At 36.8% G+C, this 16881-nt stretch overlaps 2 protein-coding genes across 7 annotated transcripts; one reads left to right on the top strand and one right to left on the bottom strand.

Moving 5' to 3' along the window:
• Positions 1-5614: 5614 nt before the first annotated feature.
• LOC109004598 lies at positions 5615-11640 on the top strand. 6 transcript variants are annotated; one of them, XM_018983201.2, is made up of 9 exons: positions 5615-5815; positions 7634-7688; positions 7778-8887; positions 8973-9264; positions 9461-9670; positions 9861-10034; positions 10459-10659; positions 10761-10874; positions 11129-11640. In XM_018983201.2, exons 3-9 carry the CDS (start codon positions 7818-7820, stop codon positions 11465-11467), a joined length of 2400 nt encoding a protein of 799 aa, XP_018838746.1. In that variant the 5' UTR covers positions 5615-5815; positions 7634-7688; positions 7778-7817; the 3' UTR covers positions 11468-11640. The 6 variants fall into 6 exon arrangements, with proteins under 6 accessions (XP_018838746.1, XP_035545412.1, XP_035545413.1 ...); XM_018983203.2 differs by lacking the exon at positions 5615-5815 and adding an exon at positions 5938-6384; XM_018983202.2 differs by lacking the exon at positions 5615-5815 and adding an exon at positions 5938-7332.
• A 716-nt stretch (positions 11641-12356) lies between these two features.
• On the bottom strand, positions 12357-16014 carry LOC109004600 (probably inactive leucine-rich repeat receptor-like protein kinase At5g06940). The gene is made up of 3 exons (XM_035689048.1): positions 14341-16014; positions 13627-14305; positions 12357-13368 (listed from the first exon to the last, which is right to left on the bottom strand). The coding sequence occupies exons 1-3, from the start codon at positions 15946-15948 to the stop codon at positions 12980-12982; spliced, it is 2676 nt and encodes an 891-aa protein (XP_035544941.1). The 5' UTR covers positions 15949-16014; the 3' UTR covers positions 12357-12979.
• Positions 16015-16881: the final 867 nt, after the last annotated feature.

The raw sequence follows: 16881 nt of genomic DNA, 5'->3' as shown, positions 1-16881 counted from the left end.
AAGGATAAAAATAAAACCTATTGCTAGTGGATTAAATTTGAAAGGAAGGGCCACCCGTGTCTGCATTCATGGCTGGGGTAAACCTTGATTTTCTATAATGAAGGGAATTTATGCTTTCTTCAGAATCACAATTATGCAATTGGGTGTTATTGCTAGGCGCCTAAAAGGTTCGACACTCCAAGGGATGCACCTATACTTTTTTTTATTAGTATTGTATTCTCCTAGACATATCTATTACCCTAATGCAATATTTGGCACTTCATATCCTTGATCACATTTGATTGTTTTATAGTTGCTAAATTCTGGCATAAAACTTAAATTGTTTTCTATAATTACAAAATCTTATTTTATGCTACGGTACACATTTTTGAACTTTTTAGTCATCATAGTAGCTTGGAGTTAGGAGTCCTGCTCTAGATTGGTTCATTGTGATGAATGAATTTCTGGTTAACGGGTATTATTTTATCCTTGTTGCCATCTTCAGCATTCTTTCCAGGTTAATTGTTATGCTGCTAGTGTGACTTGGCTTGTTATTTTTATTCTGAAAGATTGCATTATGATGCTTTGTCTATCTTTGTTTTCCTTTTTCTTTTTTTCCACCCTATCTAAGCTATGATGCTTTGTCAAAAGAGAAATGATATTTGCAGTCATAAAGTGCGTAAGTGCCATTCAATTTTTTTGAAAAAAATGAGTAAATATGAGACTCACATGAAAAAACTTAATTTTTTAACAGTGGGCCCTACTCTTTTTCAAAATGATTGCACAGCGCTTACGCACTCTACACTGTATGTAGCATTATTGATTAATAAGAAATATAAGCTCAGCTTCTGTACAGATTTACACTTTTAGCTGTAAGATATATGGAGATCGCCATAATGAATTTTTACTAATTTGGTAAAGGTGTATCGTGTATGCATAAAGGTGAACCGACCGAATTTTTGCTTTACAATCACAGAAGATGTTATGCTTTTGTTCTCTTCAAATTGTTTCTTACTTGAATGGTCGCCAGGAAGCCCAATATTCGATGGAAGTGCTTAGGCAATGATGGTCACGTTACGCTTGTAGTTATGATTAGGCAGTCCAAAAAAGAGTGCTTTTTTTGATGTTTTAATAGTTTTTGGTGCCCTTTTCCTTGCTATGAAGCATCAAACTGCAAACTAAAAAGATAAAAGAAAAAAAGGAGGATAAGCTTTTGGTACATTCGATCTTTTATAGTCCAAGAATTGGCAGTGGCCATTGTCGACTCAACAAGCAAGCAATAAATAAATGAAAGTTTGATGTAAAATGCCAATATATCTGCAAATAACTGGCCCGTAGCTGATATGGGTCTATCCGGAGCAGTAGCCCTTTAAAGTTAAAACCAGAGCCTTCAGTAGCTTCAAGCTCCACATCTCAGTTGGCTTTGTCTTTTGCATCGAGAGAAGATCTGCTTAAATATTTGTCAATCAAATTAATCATTATGTTCTTTGCATAGGTCACCAGAAAAAGCAAATAAACAAGTGTTTAGGAAAGCTCCAAAACTGTTATGAATCTAATCTGCATAAATAGGTTATGACAGTTCAAGTATGAATCTATTATGCAAGCAATTATAACTAGGATATGACACTTCATTAATGGTTGACTCGTATTTCAAAAATATTAAAGAAAATAATAATGATAAGTAAAACTATTTATTATTTATATATTTTTTTAAAATTTCTTTCTTTCTTTTACGTTCAGAAACTCTCTGCATCAGACATCTATTCCTTTGCACTCATTCGTCAAAAACTCGCTTGTAGAAACTCTGCTAGGCACTTCCATATTTCTGTTTAGCGTGTGTTTTTTAAACTTTTATTTATTTATAATTTAAAACTATCTCATTTCATCTCATATTATTTTACTACTTAAACGAGTCATCAGTTAAAAAAAAAATTTTAAATACTCGAGCAGATGAATGCATAGGAGTAGAGAGGAGTGATGCTACTGAAAAGAAATAAACTTAAAAAAATAAATAAAATAGTAAACGGATGGTTCAAAGAGAAAGATCGTTTCTCCCATGGCATAAATTTATTAGCTTTCCAGAAACAATATCTGCTATTCTCAAAGCACTTTTTAAAAAAAAATATATATCTATATATATATATATATATATATATATATATATCTGAATGCATAGTAAAGAGCTCAGGGTATAAAGTTAAAACGTGAAAAATATATTTTTTTAATTATTTATTTTTAATATAATCAAATATTGGTAAAGTAGAATGCAGATGTCACTCACATTAATCTTCATAGGCTGCTCAGGAAAAGGCATTTCTAAAACACGAGGAAAGCACTATATTTCACGTAATTCGTGTGACAGAATCGCATACTAATAAGTAGAAGACAAATATGATCCAATCAAAAGTTTGCCCTTTAAATTAATGTAATAGATTAAATTATAAAATTATTTTTATTATAAAATAAATATTCGAAATTAAATCAATTTATAAAATATATAATTTTCTAGGACCCGGACATCAATATCTAACCCACTAACGTAGGACCCACGCTGCATACATCAACCGTCTCAGTCTCATGTTTGCCTACCACGCGTCCACATTCGCCAGGGCCACACTTACCAACTGGATCCTATTAAAATAAACTTTTTTTAATGAGTTTTGCTACACAACATCCACCACACTCCACACTCCACACTTTTTTAAATTTTTTAAATTTTTAATATTTTTTTTAATTTTTTTTTTGAGTTTATTCTTTTTAAATTATTTTAAATTTTTTATTCATTATTTATATAATAAATATTTAATAAAAGAAAAAAATAATAAAAATTTAAAATAATGTAGAGTGTGGAGGTTGTATGAATAGTAGGAGGTTGAGTAGATTTTTTATTTTTTAATATCCATGTTTCCATCCCAAAGTTGGGAAATAATTTTCTTACATCTCTCTCTATAAACTATTTGCATCTAAATTCCAAAAAATAAAAAAGGTCGAGATTTAAATAGTTGTTTAAGGTATCGTTTCTTTTCATAATTCTAATTAACTTATTTCATCTTATTTTTTTTATTTAATTATTATAATTTTTTAAAATTTTTTTATCTAATAATCTTAAAATATTTTGAAGCGAGTATACATTGTCGGTGCCTCTCTAAAGTTAAGAGAATCCCACCAGCTTCTTTTGTCCCTCGGCAAAGGGTGACGGAAAAAATGGTCACAGAAATGGGCGCCGGGCGGGTTTCTGACTTCCAGTTAACATTTTTGTCGGTGTGGCTTATAACGCATATATATAATGGAAATTGAATCTAAGGCTTTTGCTTATCCTAGTCTATGGAGTATGGAGTGTGGGGCAGTGTAAATTTAATATATACAAAAAAAAAAAAAAATAAACACAATACAAAAAAATAAACAAACACAAATTAAAAAAAAAAAAAAAACATGTTTGATACAAATAATAGGTACACTTATCTATAAATTTCCTTTTCTATATAGAATTGATATGTATATACATATGTATATGTGGTTGATCTAACATGTTGTAACGATTGGACAAGCTACCCGCCAGTATTAAAGCGATCACATGAGTAAGCTGTGCAGATTGTCGCCTGCATGCCTGGAAATACTACCTTTTGACTCTTTGTGGGTTAATTCTGATTATGAGTTGGCTGTAAAGTTGAATGAAATACAAAGAAGGAACAAAATCTGAAAATGACTCGCGAAGAAAATCTTAAAAAACCAAAGAGACATAAAATAAATGGACCCAGATCATGGGGTTAGCGTTCAATTTGTACTCCATTTAATCAAATAATCTTTTTGTTTTTTGGTCTGCTCGATCCAAACGTACGTCTCTTCGTATAATCCTGGCCACCATGCCTAACCAGCTGGCATATATATTTAACAAGTTGCTTAAGGCGGATCGATGCTCCAGATCTCAGAGCTAGTACTGTTCTATTATCTACATATTTTTTCCTGCACAGATCTCATCTTGTTCAGATACTTGGCTCGTGGACTTGACCCCAGGCCAGCCAACCATTTCTTTGGAGCAAAAGATAAAAAAACAAAAAAACATTTGTTCTTACAAGTTAAAAGTAAAGTTATGCAGAAATACTCGTTTAAGCATTTAATGCATGTTGTAGTTTTTAATGTAGTCGTCCTGTTCTTGCCACGTGAATGCAACCGATCGAAGTGTCTTGACTCTATATCAGTTGAAGGAAAAGGGTTCGCTAACATATAATGAGTAATAAATATAATTTATAATGTATAATAGACACTCTGGAGGCCTGACGCTCTCTTTAAACTATTGATATCAGTATTAATTATGAGTTTATGATCATGGCTAGGTCCTTAATGTCTGTTCAGAGGATGCAAATGCATGAATCTTGTCTTCCAAAAAGCTGTCAGAAAGAAAAAGAAAAGAAGAAGAAGAAATATGTAATGATTATAGAAACTGGGTGAAAAATTGACTCTCACTCTAGTCTAGTGTACAGAAAAGATGAGATTGTAATAAGAAGATAAACACTGCAACTTCCTTGGGACCCCTGAGCAAGATGATCCCATCCCATCAATTACAAACCCAGTTGGCTTGGGCCGACCTAAACTCCACCCCCTGGTTTAATTATAACATTCATTTGCTTTCAAAATAATTTATTGTTTATAACAATTATTTTTTAATAAAGAAAAAAAAAATCTTTTAGGTCTTATTTATTTTCTAAAAATATCTCATCTCATCTCACTTCATAATTATAATTTTTTTAAACTTTCACATAAAATAAAATAAACAATTCAACTTTTTTAAATCTCAAAACAACAATAATATTAAAAAATATATTCTAATAATATTTTATTCAACTTTTTAATTTTAATCTTAACTCATTTCATCTCATCTCATCTTATCTCTAAAAACAAACGAGTCCTTAGTTTGGTTGGGCAGAGAAAAAAGATTTTCAATTATTAATGGAAATATTGGATATGTTGGAAGATTTTTTTTTTTTTTCCTCTGCAAATAAGGCTTCATTCCAGTTAGTAAATTACAAGCATTGTCTAGGTGCGTCAGTAGGGTATGCTTCCATATAAATAATTGGAGGCTATCGACTGTGCATTTTGAATGTGCTCATCGATTGAGATTTCGATAAATTTTTCTGATTTGTTAGTTTAAAAAGGTGTTTAACGAATTCCTAATATCCTTTATGATAGGTTGGACAAGCCAATCTGAAATACTTTTTAGGTCATCTATTGCTTGTAGTGTTGGGAGATCATATATGTTCTAATATTGTTAGGTTTATAAAAATTATAAAAATATATTCTATAAGCTTATATAATTTATTGTCAGTTTGATTTGCAAATTTTATATTTTTACCATTCTTCTCCAATTATAAAGATATCAATTAAATTGAAAAATATTAGAGAGACACCCAAAAAAAAAAAAAAAAAAAAAGAGGATCAGAGACAACGACGATGTTGGTAATTCAACCGAGACAATGATGGCAGTTTAGGTATACCAAAAAAATGTGCACATAACGCTTGGAGTAACCGGTAAAACCCGGTGGATTTCCTCAGCACCGACAACGCCTCCCGGTCACCTCAACCGGTCCGTAGTACATCAAAGTCCACGAAGTTTCCACAAATCACAGCAACAACTCTTGCCGTTTTAAATGTCCACCTTCCCGCACTCAGCCCCGCACTGCCAAGTATCCTCAGAAAGTACAGCCTTCTTACAGAAATACCAATCTACCATTAAGGGAGAGAGAGAGAGAGAGAGGAGCTTTTCCTGCTCACATAATAAATCAGGAAGATTGAAAAGTTTGATACCCAGCATTATCGAAGCGAGGACCAGAAAGTTGCGGTGAGTTTCAATTTTTCACTTTGGCTCTTTCTTTTTGTTTGGCAATTTTTCTTTGTAGTTTACAGCTGTTTTTAGTATTACTGTCATTATTGTTTTCGTCATCGTTTTTCTCCGTTGGTCAGTTGAGTACTGCCGCGGAAATTGACAGCAGGGGAAACGCATTATTGCTTTTGTTCTTTGAAAAACAGAGAAAGATATGTGGTCCGAAGGAAGCTTTTGATAGATACCTAGCTAGAAAATGAGAAATATATGTGGTCCGAAGGAAGCTTTTGATAGATACCTAGCTAGATCCTGTCTCTTTCTGTGCAATTTCGCTTTCTTCGCTTCAGTCTCTTTGTGAGGCCGTGTTGTTAGTTTCTGTTTTGGCTGAACTTCATGTTTATCTCTCTCACTCTCTTTGTTCTGATTGTAAAATTTGAAACTTGCTGAATTGTAAGTTGTAATTCTTGGATTTTGGCGTTCTCACTGTTTGTTTTCGAAATTTGGATCTGGCTTGTCAACTAGTAGTTATAGTTTTGTCGCTGTGCTTGGGTGAGACTGAAAATGGAGGAGATCAGGTTCTCGAAAGAGTAAGTTTTTGGTGTCGTGATTCTTCCAATTAGAACATGGAATTCTATGTGGTTTTAAAGTGCAGATTTCATGAAATGGAGGTGATGAAGTAGAAAAATTCTGTTGCTTCTTTGATAGCTAAGCCTTGGTATCGAAGCCTCGTTACAGTTCCTATCCGGTGACTCGTCTGGTCCATCGGACGGTAGGTTTCGTTCTACGTGGCAATGACGACCCTTCCCCCGTGCAGGGAGTCTGTGAGTGCTGGACCGCTGGTCAGGTCACTTGAGTGGTTCAAATTCTCTCTCCTTGTTTGTGGTTATGATACAAACCAAATCGAATAGTTATCGAATAGTTGAAACGCCGTCGCTTCAATCCTTCAGCGTGACCGTTTGATTCCGATCCATTTTTGCTTGTCGTCGGGTTGAATGAAGCAACTAGTGCCCTGTTTATCTTTTAGCTCAGCTCTTCCAATAGTGTTTCTTTTCCCTTTCCAATTTTTATCGGTCTTTAGAGGTCCTCTGCGAAATTGGAACCAAGCTTGAACATGAAATTAATCCTGGTCATAGGCTACATAGTAAATGAATCAAGTAAAGTCACAGTGAGATGAGATGAGTTGATATAATTTGTGAATAATAGTGAGATTATTAGTTGAAATTAGTTTCATGTCACCTCTGTATCCAAACGGGCCCTTAACACCTTAGTGCTCGACTTGACTTTCTGGTTTGAGGTCCTGATATTTTTGTAAATTTTACAACATTTTAGTGTGTGTGACCCTTTCATGCGGTTGGTAATTCAAGCTAATATCCTGTTGGGTCAACCTTTACTTCAATACTGAGACAGTATTCTCCATTGGTTGATAATCAAGAATCACCTTTGTACTTGCTTCTATTCTGTTCTGGGGTTTGGTCTAGAGGAGTACACTAGATGCTTTCTTACACCTTTATCTTCGTGAATACATACACTTTCTGGTTAGCATCTAACTTTATATGAGTTGTTCAGCTGTAGCATGCTGAATGGTTTAAATACTTGTCTCCTGTCCTTTTGTCTCTTTTTATTCTTCCTGCATCTCTCGGGTGCCTTTGTTGTTACCCGTTTGATTGTTTGCTGACAAGTTGAGTGATTACTTTAAATCCTTATTATTCTTACCCGCGGGCTCATGTTTGCGTTTAGTTGAGAAAATTATATGGGCAATACCTAGCACAATGGTATTTCATTTTGTTCAATGTCTGGCATGTTCTTCTAACGACCCAAACTGGTGCCTTGTTGCAGCCTTACATGAGAAGTTTCTGGCACGTTAGATGAGGAGGAACTTATTCCAACTAAAGTCAGTGCAATTGTGCATCTAGAACTGGCTATGTTCTCAAGGAGCTTTCCTCGGGTTGTTGACTTTTAATCTTTTCTTCCTTTTCTTAGGTTTTTCATTTGATTGCAATCTAAGAAGGTAAAACCAAGTATGAAAGAGATTGACAAGAAGAAAATTTCACATAACAACCAGACAAAGCGCTCTGGAAGGAGAGACAATAAACTTCATCAAGAAAATGTCAGTAAAACTTTGAAAGCAAAAGAATCCCGTTCTAAAGCATCATTTTCTAAACCAGACTCAAGTGCTTTAGTAATTGATTCGAACACGGGCACGGAGCCCTCTGAAGTCTATGAAAACGTGGTTATACATTATGTGGATGATCTCAACAGGTTTGAGGAGGCACCTCGAGGTTTGAGAACCAATGCAATGATCTCTACAGAAAGCAAGGATGAAGTTGTAGATAATCCTTCTATTGGTTTGGAGAAAGGACCTAACAAGGGTAAGGAAGAAGTGTCATATTCAGAGTCAGTAAAAGATTCAATATCGTCTCAAGGGGATTTGCTGACTGCTGATTGTGAGAATGTAGAAAGAGCTTCGGGCCTTGAAAGGAGTCCCACAGAAAGTGGTCTTGGCAGATCAAAAGAGAGATCTGAGCCCCAATCAAACCAACCCCAATCTAAAGTATTACATAACAGTTCTAAGAAATCCACCAGTGCAATTAGGGGGCCTCCTAAAGTGGTTGACCAAAGTTCTTCCGAGACTGATTCCGAGAAAATGAAATTTGCTTCTGAAACTTCAGCAGAATCTTCTGCAGGAGTTGATGATAAGCCTGTTGAAGAGGTAAAAGAAGTTGATGTTTTGGATGGGGCCTCAAATAGTGCTCAGAGTATTGGAACTGATGACGACATAGTTAATGCTGAAGAAAGTGATGAACATGAGGACGAGACAGCTTTGGAGCAAAAGATTGAAGAAATGGAAATGAGAATTGAAAGACTTGAAGAGGAGCTGAGAGAAGTTGCTGCTCTTGAAATTTCTCTCTATTCTGTGGTACCTGAGCATGGGAGCTCAGCACATAAGGTGCACACACCTGCTCGACGCCTTTCTAGACTCTACATTCATGCTTGCAAACATTGGACTCTAGACAAGCGAGCTACAGTTGCTAAAAATACTATATCGGGGCTTGTTTTAATTGCCAAGTCCTGCGGTAATGATGTCCCAAGGTACATATAGCTAGAGTTCTTTGAACTGTCTTGTAAAATTTTGTAGTGTAAAGCTAACAAATATTCTATCCTTTTATGTTCCAAGGTTAACCTTCTGGTTGACAAACACTGTTGTGCTGAGGGAGATAATCTCACAAGCATTTGGGCGTTCCCGTCAGTTCAGTCCACTGGCAAGACTTTCTGAGTCAAATGGGAGTAGCAAGAGCAGTGAAGGGAAGTCTACAACATTGAAATGGAAGGGTGGCTATGGTAGCAAACAGGCTAACGGTTTTATGCAGCTTGTTGAGGATTGGCAGGAGACAGGAACCTTCACGGCAGCATTAGAAAAAGTTGAATCCTGGATTTTCTCTCGGATAGTTGAGTCTGTTTGGTGGCAGGTAAAAGCCGAATAATTAATTAGTACGAAGTAATCTAGATACTATAACAAAAACATGGTGATCATCCAATGAAGCAATTTTTTCTTTTTAATTTAAAATAAAATTTTGCTAGTCAAGCTTTTTTGTATAGCCATTAGCTAATTTCTAACCGACTATTATTGTTATGAATGACTTTAACCACATTTTGAGTTTTCAGGCTTTAACTCCGAACATGCTCTCCTCATCTGAGAATATGTCAGCCAATAAAAACATTGGAAGGTTGTTGGGACCAGCCCTGGGTGACCAGCAGCAAGGCAGCTTTTCTGTCAACCTCTGGAAAAATGCTTTTCAGGATGCTTTTCAACGGCTATGCCCTGTTCGAGCAGGGGGGCATGAATGTGGTTGCTTGCCAGTATTGGCAAGAATGGTACGAAGCTTTTAACAACTGTTTGTCCTTTTTCCGTGACTTCAATTTCTTTGTCACATGCACTGAATTAGAAGTTCAGGCTACCCAATTTTCTCATCTTCCTTGATCTCTTAGCAAACTCTGTCTTCTATAAGCTTCCTTAAGTTCTATTTACTTTGATGGATTAATTAGGTGTGATTCCTTTGATTAGGTTATGGAACGATGTGTTGCCAGACTAGATTTTGCAATGTTCAATGCTATTCTGCGTGAGTCTGCCCATGAGATTCCAACTGATCCTATATCAGATCCCATTGTTGATTCCAAGGTTCTGCCTATTCCAGCTGGAGATTTGAGTTTTGGATCTGGTGCCCAACTCAAAAATTCTGTATGTATTATGTTTCAGTTTACTGTTATGTGGTTTGCATAGATTATCTAACCATTGCCTTAAAAAGTTGACTGCCTCATCTATTGAGATCTAGCCCTCTCAAATATGAACTGATTTTTCAGTTTGTTGGAGAGAGGACATCACCAATTAGTTCAATTTGACTTGTAATATTTCGAGTCCAGAGAGTAATTTCTACTGAAATCAACCTGAATTTTGTTTTTTAGAGCTGATTTTTCAGCTCCAGCAAAATCTGTCTACATCTGTATTGGAAAAAACTGAGAGAGAGAGAGAGAGAGGGAGAGAGATGTTTGGAGTGCAATGTCTCCTTATCAATGTGACCTATCAGTGTATTAGACCATCCTTAGTCTATAAATTTTAAGGAGTTGTTATTCCATGAGTTAACATGAGGCTACCCTTCATGCAGATTGGCAACTGGTCTAGATGGCTTACTGATATGTTTGGCATGGATAGTGATGATTCTCTGAAGGAACATCAGCATGACAGTGAGGATGATGACCTGCAGGGTGGAGCTGGTGAACCTAAATCTTTTCTTCTTCTTAACGAGTTGAGTGATCTCCTGATGCTTCCGAAGGACATGCTTATGGACCAACCCGTTAGAGAGGAGGTCTGTTTCTGTACATTAAGGTTGAATAGGCTTTAGTTTCTCATCTATGTTGAGTTTCATATCTCTAACTTGATTGAACTTTTTGGTCTCGTGTTTTCTAGGTATGCCCATCAATCAGTCTTCCATTGATCAAACGAATACTCTGCAACTTTACCCCAGATGAATTCTGTCCGGATCCTGTCCCAGGAGCTGTATTGGAGGCGCTGAATGCTGAGGTATAATTTACTTTCAACAAAACCCACGGAGCTGTCTTAAAAATCTCGTTTTGGTATCTCAAGCTCCAGTACTTGCAGAGTGGTGCATTTATGGTAGATAGGTTTGGAACATTAAATAGATCCCATACCAGATGTTTGCAATTTGCATAAAAAGGATTAGGTTCCTATAGAGAGGCCTGATCAATTTTTCCTCTATTATGAAGAGATTATTGATGGTAACTAGTCTTTGATGTATGGCTATTTCCTTTGATTAGAGCATTGTGCAGCGGAGATTGTCAGGAGATTCTGCTAGAAGCTTCCCTTATACAGCTGCCCCTCTTATTTACAACCCTCCTTCCTCCGCTGAGGTGGCAGAGAAAGTTGCAGAGGCTGGAGAAAGACCTCCATTGGCAAGGAGTGCGTCTGCGGTACAGAGGAAGGGGTATAAGAGTGATGAAGAACTAGAGGAACTGGATTCTCCTCTTACATCCATCATTGAAAAACTGCCTTCTTCACCAACGATCACGGCAAATGGAAATGGTATACAGGAACATACTGATTATGCCAGCACAAATGCAAGGTATGAACTCCTTCGCGAGGTTTGGTCCGTGTGAATGTCAAAAGAGGGACTTGTATATTTAAATTTGTTTCCTTTTTTCCCTCATTTATTTTCACAATTTCATGTCTCTTATTGGTTGTCTTGTATTGTGGCCAAAGCCCAAGCCATCAGGCATCAGCTTCTTTGTATATTAGACAGTGTTCAATTACCATATACAGTTTCATGATTGATTCCATTCCATGAAAATATATATATATATATATATATATAATATATAATATAATAATAGAGAGAGAGAGAGAGAGAAGGTCCAACTACTGCTTGCAACATTCAATCCCTCTTCATCACCATGTCCATGGCTTGTGACGGATGAAAATCTCCATGTTTTAAGCTTCACGGTGAAGGGTTTACCTCCATAATTCGTCCTTCAAGTGGAAATCCACCATCGCAGCCATCAGTGGAGTTCTTGTTCGTCACCATCACAGTCAATCTCTCCCCTTCTGTTAAGGGCTCATTCATTTTTAGAAATCAAATGAAATGAGATGAAAATTAAAAAGTTGAATAAAATATTATTATAATATATTTTTTAATATTATTTTTATTTTAGAATTTGAAAAAGTTGAATTGTTTATTTTATTTTGTATTGGAAGTTAAAAAAGTTGTAATAATTAGATAAAATGATATGAGATGTTTTCTGAAAACAAACGAGGCCGTGTCAACCCTTGTATAATATTTCTTTACAAAAATATAAGCTTTATTGGTTTGATTTTAGTAAATAGAAGTGATGATGTTCTTTGGGAGTTTGCGAAATGACGTCTTGCCTTGTGAAACGAATGTACGGTTTTCAAGTATACCTGCAGGCCGAAGGGCTTCACGAAAACAGTTTAACTGTAGGAATCCTTGATAACCCTATTTTCGTATCCACCGAATGAGAGAGGTGGTATAGAAACAACCATGCCAGTATTACATTATTGGATCCAATCGACAAAACCAAAATCCAAAAACCCCACAACCATTGCAAGTTTTGTAAATACAAAACAAGTCTCACATATTCAAGTCGGAAAGGTGCAGATCCCTGAATTCTGATATTTAAATCTTGAGATGTATCCATAAAGAAAATACGAGCATCAATCTCCGACCTCATGGCAAGCAATTTGAATCGGAGTTTCTTCTCAAAACACAATCTACTTCCATTTCCATGCGAGTATCAGAAAGTCATGTACACCCAACCAATTCAAGACAATCCGTCCAAAGAACCCAATTGTCTGTCTCCTGAACCAAAACATATTGTTACTTTCGGTTCTAGAAATCCCGGTTCAGATAACAGATTGTTGCCAGGACCACTGGATCAAGTTCCTTAAAACTGGCACTCATGACCATTTATTATTAGCACATTGTAAAAATCTTGTATTTCTATCAAACAGAATCCCAAAACAAATCCTGGTGCAGACCAGAAACTACCATGCCCAAGCACATGCTTTTCTCAATCAGAAGTCAAAAGGAGGAAAAACAAGTTGGCTTTACATTAAGACTTCAAAAAATAAGGAAAAAGGGGGGTGGGGGGGTGTTAATTCCTTGGTTCAATGTTCAGACTGGATAAATCCTCTTCAGAAGTAGAAAACGCTCTACTTGGAAGGGTGGTCCTTGAGTCTAGGGACTGGAGTGCTCTCACAACTTCAAACATGGATGGCCGTTTCTCTGGCATCATAGATGTGCAACGGAGAGCTATATCTAGAGCCCCAAGCATCTCTTGTTGTGCAGAACCTGATATTTTGGGGTCAAGAACTTGGTATGCTCCATTGGTAATGTTAACTTTCCTTCGCACCCATTTGACAATATCAAGAGGCTCTGCTGGTTCTGCTTGCTCGGCCTGTCGGCCGCTCACTAGCTCTAACAATACGACACCAAAGCTGTAAACATCCATCTGCTCCGTTGCCTTCTTACTGTACCCATATTCTGCAATAAGGACCCAATAAGATCATCAAGACTCAAATCATATGATACAGATGAGAAAGGGTGTGTTTTAGAGGGACTTATCATGTAATCAAAAAGGAAAATGTAAGCAGTAAAATTTTTATGGGGGTAATTTCAGCAGTATACAGAATTCAGGCATTCAAATACCACTTATGTGGTGTGACCTAAGACAGGATTACTCTGTGGGTATAGGACACAAGCTGGCATAGTTGAGGCACGGTTTCAAGTCGGATCCCTCACCTGGAGCATTGTAACAGGATAATGCAGACTCCGAGGCCCTGGTTGACTGGAATGCAGCTTCTCCCACAATTCTGTTGAGTGCGAAATCTGTGAGTTTTGGTTCAAAATCTGCATCCAACAGAATGTTATTTGACTTGACACTTCTGTGAAGTAAGCGTGGGACATAATCCTTCTGAAGGTATGCTAATCCCTGAGCAACCCCGATGGCAATTCTCAATCTCACGTGCCACTGCAGCTGAAAACCTGGTCTGTGAATCAAATCCCCTAAACTCCCCTTCTGTAAGAATTCATAAATTAGAAAGATTGAATCATCAGAATGGCAAAACCCAAGAATCTTAACAATGTTCTTATGCCTGATCTTGGCTAATGTCTTAATCTCAGCCTTCAAACTTTTAAATGACTGGCTCCCATAATTAACAAGTTTCTTTATGGCAACAAGTTCACCACTCGGTAAACCTAAAATGTAAACTCTACCAAAAGCTCCACCACTTCCTACCACAGTTTTTTCATTCATTCCCACTACCAATTCATGCTCGGTGACTCTAAGAGGATAGAAGACTACCAAGCGCCGACTTCCCATTTGAGATTTTTGCTTGGAATATCTATGATAGACGAAGAACCCAGCAGCTACAATCAAAGTCCCAAGACCAAAAGCTACCAGCATCAGAGCACAATCAAAGTCCCAAGTAAAAAGCTACAGATATCAGAGCACATGGCTGTCATAAGACCAACACTTGCATGTCTTGGCTGGTCATCAGAACAAGAATTGGGCAATCCAGGGCCACAAAGTCCAGGATTTCCTTCCAGAAATGAAGCCGGGAGACCTGAAATCAAAGAGTATGGAACTCTACCGGATAGTTGATTGAAGGATACATTGAACAGTGCAAGTTTCAAGTTCTGAAGCTCTTGGGGGATGGGACCGGTGAGATTGTTATCAGAAAGATCAAGGTAAGTTAGCACCGGTAAATCAGCAAGGGATGGTAGAATTACTCCGGTAAGACTGTTGTCTGATAAGGACAACGAGACTAGCTTCCTACACTTCTTCAACTCTGGAATTTGGCCCGAAAGAGAATTGTGAGAGAGATTTATTATACTCATAACAGGTGAATCACAAAAGTTTGGAGGAAGTTCACCATATAAACCATTAAGAGATGCAGAAAACCTGTATAAGCTCTTAACCAACCCAAGACCCTGAGGAATTCTACCAGTGAAATTGTTGTTATCCAGCTGAACTTGCTCCAATTGAGCAGCCATTGATATTGAATCGGGTATTTCTCCAGAAAATCTATTATTTTCAGCTCTGATAAGCTTAATTTTGGTCAATGACCATAAACCATTAGGGAAATCACCAGATAACACATTGTTCTGAACCTGAAACCTCTCAAGATTTATACATTCGCTAATGGAGTTGCCTATTGAACCACTGAAGAAATTTGTATGGAGACTCAGGTTTATAAGGCCTTTTCCATTGCAAACGCCATTGGGGAATGGCCCCAAAAGCATATTCTGGGAAACATCAAGAGACACCAGGTTCTTGAGAGAAGATCCTAGTGTCTGAGGAACCTCACCACTCAGATTGTTTTGGGAAAGGTCCAAAATGGTCAAACTTCGCAAACCCACAAAAGAGTCGGGGATTTCACCATAAAAACCAGAGCTTTGCAAAAGAAGCTGCTCCAGCTTCTCAAGCTTCCCAATGTCACTGGGAAGCTCACTCATCAAGTATGCATTGTGAGACAAATCAAGAACAACAAGCTCAGATAAGTTCCCAAATACAGCAGGTACACTACCTGAAAGTAAGTTGTTTCCCAAGTTGAGAGCTTCAAGATTCTGCAGTAAGCCTATGGTTTCTGGGATCTTTCCCTCAACATGGTTTCTGCTGAAATCAAGCACTTTCAAAGAACCAAACTGAGAAATCTGAACTGGGATTGGACCCGAAATGAGATTGTTACTGAGATTCAGAGTTTCCAAAGTACTGCACTGAGAGAGATGAAGAGGAATGGGCTTATGAAAAAGATTTTCAGCAAGATTGAGGTGAGAAAGATGGGAAAGCTCACAGATTGAAGAAGAGATTTCACCGGAAAGGTTTAGGTTTTGAAGGTTGAGAGAAGTAACGGAGAGTGACGGTGTGGGAGTGCAGGTGATTCCAGTCCAGTTACAATAATGGGTGGCTGAGGCATTAGACCAGGAAGAGAGATAATTCTTTGAGTCTACAATGGAGGCCTTGAAGGTTAAAAGGATATCTGCCTCAGATGAAGCTGAGTTAAGAGCGAAGAATGTGCAGATTAGAGAGAGAAGAAACGGGTATTTGCAGGTTGTGGCCATTGGAGGTGGCTGAGAGAGCTTGGGGGGTTTCTTTTCAATCTTTCCTATATTATATCAGTGAAGTGAGAGAGTGGGACTCGGAGGAATAGATTACAGGATATTGATGGGGTCAAGAGTATCTTTGCAAAGTTACAAAACGTCATCATTAACTTTTGAGGATTTCTTATAAAGGTCGAACCTTTTACATAAAAATTCTACAAGCCCAAAGAAAACTTCCTCCTCGGCTCCCCCCACTGTTTCTTCCCCAAGAGAAATAAAACGAAAAGAAAAATAGTCAAACAATTTCTGAGAGTAAAAATTATATTTTATAATAAAAAATTCTATTACATATTACCATCTTATTTTTATTCTATTAATTAAGATATGACATATTTATTACATATTTATTTATCATATAATAATGATAAATATATCACATACTATTTATTATGATTAAAATAAGATAAGAATGTACTGTATAGCATTACTCAACAATATTTCACAGAATGTTTTGACATTTTAAACGTAAATAAAAGGTAAAACCAAATGACTAGCATTAATTTGGTAGCATAAGCCAGGCTTAAGCACACAGTGTCAAGTCATACTCAGAGAACAGTATTTGATATGGGCATCTTTGGAACTTTTTTATTTAATCAGTATATTAACAGAAGTAAACGAGATTACTCTTTCTTCAACCACTTTCCTAGCTTCAGGTCCCAAAAAAAGCACTTGGTTGTGTGTTAAATGCCCCCCCGCCCGGCAGCCGCCTTGAAAAAAAAAAAAAAAAAGAAGAAAGAAAAGCATCAATGGCGTTTCATGGAAAGGATTAACCTTAGCTACATTACTTACCACTCTATTTTTCTGTGTTTTACCTTTCAACTTTATCCTCTTGTTTTCGTTTCAACTTTGCCATTATTGTTGTAAGTTGAAAAAAGAATCCTAAGAAATTGTTAG

The sequence above is a fragment of the Juglans regia genome, chromosome 4 (genome assembly GCF_001411555.2).
Source record: "Juglans regia cultivar Chandler chromosome 4, Walnut 2.0, whole genome shotgun sequence".
In the NCBI taxonomy this organism is placed as follows: Eukaryota; Viridiplantae; Streptophyta; class Magnoliopsida; order Fagales; family Juglandaceae; genus Juglans; species Juglans regia.
This window is presented reverse-complemented; position numbering and strand designations above follow the sequence as displayed.